The 7,500-nt window shown below is 45.2% G+C and overlaps 1 protein-coding gene across 2 annotated transcripts in view; it reads left to right on the top strand.

The window, feature by feature from the left end:
* plpp3 (phospholipid phosphatase 3) overlaps positions 1–7,500 on the top strand; it is a 45,999-nt gene that overhangs the window by 14,002 nt on the left and 24,497 nt on the right. Inside the window, exon 2 of one of the 2 annotated variants that reach the window (XM_080012487.1) lies at positions 7,422–7,500. This exon is cut by the window's right edge and continues 76 nt beyond it. The exons of the other annotated variant lie outside the window; for it this stretch is intronic. Within the exon in view, the coding sequence (XP_079868613.1) occupies positions 7,422–7,500 (79 nt within the window). The remainder of the gene's footprint in view (positions 1–7,421) is intronic. 2 annotated transcript variants of the gene reach the window in all.

The following is a 7,500-nucleotide window of genomic DNA, read 5'->3' as shown; positions in this document are numbered from 1 at the left end:
AAAATAGTGCTTCTCTGACGTTCCATCATGTGCAGAATGATCCTCCTCGACCATGATGCATTAGGAACCAGGGAGTTTAAAATGAAAATGAAAAATGCGTTGTAATGAAAAATATGAAACTTTATAGTACTTTTTTATTGTATGCATCACACAGAAAATGCCATGTGTAATTACAACTTCCATAAAAAAATAAAAAAGTAAGTAATTCATCATGCACTTCATTCACATTTTCTAGTTTTCACTTGTTGCACAAGCTGCAATATTTAAGATGGGCCTTCATTATTTCCAACATTGCAGATTTTAGGCATTTTTTCAGAAGATATTCCTGTATAAAATGTACTTCCTAAAAATATTTGGCTCACACTCGTACTTCCTTCCAGGTTGTGACAGAAAAAGTACCGGCCTTGAAGAGGAGTCGTATTGGTCTCGGCTAATCTGACCTCTCGCTCGCTACACCAAAGTTAACCCTAAAGCCAATCAAACGGGCGCCCGGTGGGTAATGTTCCTCACAGAGGCACAGGGCACGCACATGCACACACACAGTAAAACATGCACATGCACACACACACACACACACGCACACACACACAGTAACACACACGGTAACACACTGTATTTAGATAGAAATGCGAATCACTCAAACATGTACACTATTATTTCTTTAATTGTAGTTGGCAGTGGAGCGTGAGGTAGTGAGTGGATTATGGAATTAGTTAGGCTGTAATATGGAGTAGGACCCCCCACACACACACACACACACACACACACACACACACACACCATACACACACGCTTCCACATTCCCCAAGAATTTTTCTCATCGAGTGGTTCTGATAAGGCCTTGCCAGGAGTATATAAACGCTAATTCAACCAGCCATAGAAAAAGTACATACTCAAGCCCCACCCCCCCCCTCTCTCTCCCTCTCTCTCTCTCCTGTGTGTGGTTCCTCACAGACTAAAGGGGAGAAACGCGTGTCGGTATCTGATAAAGTAAATAGAAGCGTTCCTCTCGGCGTGGTTCGCCAAACCACCCACTTAACGTGCTTTTCACTTTTTTTTTTTTTTTTTTTTCCGCTTTTCTGCCCTCCCCTGCTCCCCTGCTCTCGCCCCCGCCCCCCCATCTCCATTCTCCTGCAGAGGTCATACAGTTCCCAGCTACAGTAGCTCAACTAGGCCATGACATGGGATATATGTGGAGATATACCGTATATCTGGAATCCCTATGATTGTCAATCCAACCCTCTAAACATCCATTTTCTTTACCTGCTTTTTCTGGTCGGGGTGATAAGGGGCTAGAGATTGTCCCAGTAACCTCTATGGGTGGAGGCAGGGAGATACCGTTAATGGCACATCAAGCCATCAGGTCACAGACCTAAGGGCAATGGAGTATCCAAAGTAAAAATAGACTAGACTAGTTTACTAGTCTCTAGTAAAAATAGATTAGATGCATCGCGACTGCAAAAAACTCATAATCAAAGTTATAATTCTGTTTTTTGATCCTTTGCTCGCATTTCTAAAACGGTGCTTTAGCTTATGAACAAATATTCTACTATTCAACACCCATTTTGGAATCATTGAGTACCCTGTGTTGTGTGGACGTCCACGGCAACAGCATCCGAGCAGAGCAGCGTCAACTGGGAACAAAGATGCATTGAGAATCGTTTCAGAATCACACTATTTGAACCTAGTTTCAAGCGCACTGTGTTGCCCTGGTATGAAATGCGCTTCATAAATAAGGTGTGACTTGATTTGACGTCACTCTGGAGCTGCGAGCCAACGCCCATCCACTGCACCATGGCGCCTATGAACACCACGACACTAAGATCTTACAGTACATCCCTACTCCATCCCTTCCACAAAGGACATTACCTCCGGGAACACAAACCACAATTCATATGTGGAAGCTTCAAAATAAAGGCCGTAAAATAAGCCTTTGAAATTGCGGAAACCCCAATAAAAGCATCAACGTCCTGCGGTGCTGTGGGTTTAGTTTTATTGGTTTGTGTGGCAGTAACTCAGTTTGGTTGACGGGAGATTCACGCAGCGTGTCGGATCCAGACCGACCCCCTGAAAGAGCTTCGTCAATGAGTTGTTTTTTAATTCACTGGCGAGCCGCCGGCCTTTAGCCAACAACCCGCCCTGCCCCATTCTCCCTCATCCCCTTTGCTCTTTTTATCACTCACCTCATCTGCCACTCGCTCTCTCGCTCTCTCTCCTTTCGGGTCAGTGGGTGCTGTGAAGGTCAGTTTTCTTTCGCTTTCTCGCTATCCAAGCGGCATAAAAGAGTCCATATTTCTTCCTGCTGGCGATGAGAAGGCCCTGTGTGTGTGTGTGTGTGTGTGTGTGTGTGTGTGTGTGTGTGTGTGTGTGTGTGTGTGTGTGTGGCCCAACATTTCACCATACAAGGTCTATCCAGTCGGCATGTGTTGGTGTGTGTTGAAGTGTGGTTCTGTATTGGTGTGTGTTGCTGTTTATTGGTGTGTGTTAGTGCGTGTGTGTGTGGTTCTGTGCCGCAGCTCTGGTATGAGGAGAATGCCCACATTCCAGAGTGTTTTCATGGAGATGGGCAGCAAGGCCTGGCATCCCTAGGAGGGAGAGGGAGCGAGAGAGAGAAGGAGGAGGAGAGTGTGTGTGTGTGTGTGTGTGTGAGAGAGAGAGAGAGAGAGAGGAGAGAGAGAGAGAGAGAGAGAGAGAGCGAGAGAGAGAGAGAGAGAGAGAGAGAGAGAGAGAGAGAGAGAGCGAGAGAAAGAGAGAGAGAGAGAGAGAGAGAGAGAGAGAGAGAAAGGAGGAGAGTGAAAGAGAGAGACTGAGAAAGAGAGGGAGAGAGAGAGAGATGCAGTGATTGGACAGAGAGTCTTTCATAAACCCATCAATAGAGTGTTGAAGTGCTCTCTCCTTTTCCCTCTCTCTCTCTCTCTCTCTCTCTCTCTATGTTGCATTATTTATCTTCATCTCTCTCCCTTTGTCTTTATACTTTCTGTGCCCCCTAACCTCTTGAGTTTCCCATGGTGCTTTTGGCTTAGCCTGCTAGCACTGATCAGTTTGCATGTGCGTAAGTGTGTATGTGTGTGTGTGTGTATGTTTGTGTGAACGTGTGTGTGCGTGTGTGTGTGTGTGTGTGTGTGTGTGTGTGTGTGTGTGCGTGCGTGTGTGTGCGTGTGAAGCTCTTGGCCCGTTTCCTCATCTCAGTATCATGTGAATCTCCATCAGCAGGAATGGAGGGGAAAAGGAGGAAGACGTGAAGGAAGCAGGGACAACATGACAAAATGTCTTATTCATGATACTGAAAATAATATCACACATAGTATCACATAGGATATCAATAATAATAATAATATGGGGATGGTAGCTCAGGAGGTAGAGCTGGTGGTCTAGTGATCTAAAGGTTGCTGGTTTGATCCCAGGCTCCTCCTGCTAGCATGCTGTAGTGTCCTTGAGCAAGACACTTAACCCCTAATTGCTCCTGATGGCTGCGTCCGTCGGTGTTTGAACAATTGTAAGTCGCTTTGGATAAAAGCGTCTGCTAAATGCAATGTAATGTAATGTAATAATAATGAAGCTGTTTCTGTTTAGCACGCTTCATGCACGATTACACATCAGAATATCTGTTTATGAATTGAAAATGTTTATGTACAAGTGAGGTTCATCACATTAAACTATAGGTCTACTTTTTCAAGCACAACAATTAAATATCTGAGATCTCTTGTAGTGTCAGATTTTAGTTTAGTGGCATGCAGCGGTATCATTATTCATGAATAAAAACAACAACAAAAATAATTCATTTGTTAATCAAGCTCTACTCGAGAGAGAGAGAGACAGAGACAGGAAAGGCATCCCTGGCGGCAGAGCAGCAGATGGAAGGAAAGTCCCACTCTGTTTCCTGGTTCCCACCGGGTTGCAGGAGGTTCCTCCCAGGCGGCTGTTTGCCCTCCTGTTTGCTCACGGACTTAAGGTCTTAACGTGGGTGACTGTGTGTGTGTGTGTGTGTGTGTGTGTGTGTGTGTGTGTGTGTGCTCCAGCTTTCCCATTGTGGCCTGAGCTCCCAGGCGTAGAAATCGTAGAAAGCACGAGACAATCCCAACAATCCAGATTCCCTCTAATTCTAAACCACTTCTTGCGAATCCCACATTTGGCAGCTTCATGAATCCCTGCAACTGTCAACGTTTGCAGACAATGCTTTCCAGAAGTTGATATTCCTTCCCAGTCACCATTTCTAATACAAATATTTATCTGTTTCTCAGCTGGATTTGCTCTCTTTCCAGTATGGTCGAGTGTTAAGCGCCCCCATCTGGCGTGAACTGTCACTAAACAAACTTAAATGAACTGATAAGGAGTGAACAAGATCAATAATTCTCAACCTGTTTTACATCAAGGACCCTCACTTTGATCCGCATCGGCCCCAGACCCCATTTGATAAGATTTGACCTCCAGGACCCCAATCTGAGCGCATTTTTATTGTTCGATCTGGTTTAGTGTCAATACTCTTGTTAGGGAGATTACCGTGAAACTAGAATCCAAACACTTATTCCGCATTTTCTAAAACTGTTATTCACTTTGCTGGGGACCCTCTGGAACCTCTTGAAGGACTGCTGGAGGCCTTGGGCCACACACTCAGAACCACTGGAGCCGAGAATTTCAGAAAGCAGGAGTTTTCTGTTGGACTCGTTTGGACCCACCCTGGGCTGGTCTGGGTTCTGCCCCCAACGCCCCTGGGCTGGTCTGGGTTCTTGCCAGCTGCCCTGTTTGTGCATGTGCCGCCTGCTGCCCTTCGCCAAGCGCTGCCGTCTAACCAGTGGAGATAGTCGGGCTGAAGGAAGCAGGGAAACAGGTCCGCTCGCTGATCCTGTGTTCCCACCGCCACTCCAAGTGGGATCAGGTGTGTTTTAGGTGACGGAGTCGGGAGCGTGCCATGTGTAGGAATTTGTGATAACACTAAGAAGAAGAATTAATTGTTATAATAATCATAAGAAGAAGGACGTCTGCCGATCAATTAAAAATCACAAGCATCCAACATGGGATGGTTTATTGCATTGAATTATATGGCAATTTGATCTGACATTGGACTGAGGCGCTACTTTTTCGGCCAAAACTCAGACCTGATATTGTGGCAACATTTAGGTCACATCTACGTATAAACCTTAAGTAAAATGACAGAACTGTCACAATATGGTGCCTAATTACTACTAATTTGATGAAAGTACCACTGAACAGCAATACATTTAAATTTATTTTTGCCAGACCCTGAACTGGTAACGTGGAAAGCTATGATGAGCCTCAACCTACCTACTAAATGAACGAATGAATTAATTAATTAATTAATTAATTAATTAAAGGATAACTATTGTGTGTATGTATGTGTGTATCTGTAGGACTGTCAGCATTCACCAACTTACATAACTATCTGTGTGTGGCATTGGACGCACATGTGTGTTTTGAGGCCATTCCGTTACGTTGTGGAAAGGCCAGTAATGTGATCGCACCCTCTCTCTCCCACTGCCAGTCAGACTACTATCGTGGTTTTTCAGCCCCATTGGGAAAATTCGTCATTAGCTCTCCGATTCTGACCCAAACGTCAGAGTCGAAGCCTGAGTCCCTGTGATGCGATCTAACCGCTGCGTGGTTCTGCACAGAGCTGTAGTTTTTTGGGGGTTTTTTTTCCCAATTTTTTTCCTCTGGGAACTAGAGGAGAAGCCGTGCATGAGAACATGTACTGTACATGTACAGTGCGTGTACTGGCGTATAGAGGCAGACACACAAGACATTCTCTCGGTGAAGGTTCCGCAGAGTTGGGTGGTCGCGCTGTTGTTCTTACTGTTCACACACATTATGTCCCTCAAGGGAAACTTCTAACAGTTCTGTTTGTATTCCACTGATTTGGTATTTATTTTCGCTGAAACACAGGAGTGTGTGTATGTGTGCGTGTGCGCGCGCTGCATGCGTGCGTGTGCGTGTGTCATCATCAAAGGCTGGTGACAGCTAACCTGTGTTTTGCAGGAGCTGTGACATTTTAATGACTAAGGTATCTGGGCTTAGTCCCAGACTGTCTGAGTTGGCACTCTGTGTTTATGTGTGTGTATTTCTGTGGTTGTGTGTGTGTGTGTGTGTGTGTGTGTGTGTGTGTGTGTGTGTGTGTGTGTGTGTGTGTGTGTGTGTGTGTGTGTGTGTGTGTATGTGTGTGTGTGCCTGGTGCGTGCGTGCGTGCGTGCGTGTGTGTGCGTGACAGTGTGTGGGTGTGTTTGTGTATAGTTGAAGGAGTTGGAATAAGGCCGATTCACTCTACAGTGCTGCTGTGTCAGCCTGTACAATGACACTGCAGGCTCCCTGGCTGGAGTGTAGGTAGAGAAGAGTTGGAGTAGACTCCCTTGTCCCTCTCGCCTTTTTCCATTTGGAGTAAATCTCTTATTTTCCATTTCAGGGATTTGATGTTCGCCTTTGACGTCATCATGGATTCAGCCATTCAACCCTCTGTAATAATTACATCAACCTTAAAATAATAATTATAATAATAATAATAACAATAATAATAATTATTATTATAATAGTTATAATTATAATTATTATTATAATAAGTATACAATAATAATACACAATTATAATTATAGTAATGATCACTAAAAGTGAACAAAACATTTTTTGCCTAAGCCAATGTTCTGATCCTGAATCCTGTTGTTTTTTGTTGTTTTCTTTGTAGTTGTAGTCTTTAAACAAGTTAAAGATGAGGAACCTGCTTTCTGGAGATAAAGCATTTCTGATTTCAAATTTTGAAATTCAAAGCTCTACCTGGAAAGGCAACCCCACCACCCCCCCCGCCCCCCATCCGATCCGATCCCAGTCCACTTGCCCGTGGTGGTGAAAGTCATTAGGGTGGTGCTCGCATTGTATTCTGTCGGAACCCTGACCTCCCACTACCCGTCGGCCTGCTGGGTGTCAGTGTGTGTTTGCTGTGTTGCCCAGTGCTAATGGATAGGGCTAAATCCCCATTACCCTGCTGTCCCACTGTCAACACGAGCAGCAGGAGATGCTTAGCAGAGTAAACAGCCTGTTCACACACACACACACACACACACGCGCGTGCACACACACACACACACACACACACACACACACACACACACCTGTTCTAATGTGTGTTAATGTGACGGTTCTCTCCTCAGCTTACAGGTAAGCGGGTGTGAAGGAATTACACACTTTGTTGGTCCATGTGACACTCAATCCCTGATGTACGTATGTGTATGTGTGCTTGAATGCATTGATACCTGTTGGTGTGTGTATGCTGACCTGTTGAAATGGATGGATGCTGCGTATGTGTGTATGTGTATGTGTGTGTATGTGTGTATGTATGTGTGTGTGTGTGTGTGTGTGTGTGTGTGTGTGTGTGTGTGTGTGTGTGTGTGTGTGTGTGCGTGTGTGTGTGTGTGCAGTCATGCTGCCGGGCCTGGTGCTGCATGGCTCCTCGGTGCGTCCCTACCAGAGGGGTTTCTACTGCGGAGACAGCAGTCT

This window comes from Zeus faber (genome assembly GCF_960531495.2).
Source record: "Zeus faber genome assembly, chromosome: 1".
In the NCBI taxonomy this organism is placed as follows: Eukaryota; Metazoa; Chordata; class Actinopteri; order Zeiformes; family Zeidae; genus Zeus; species Zeus faber.
Note: the sequence above shows the minus strand (reverse complement) of the source record. Positions and strands in the feature narration are given on the sequence as shown.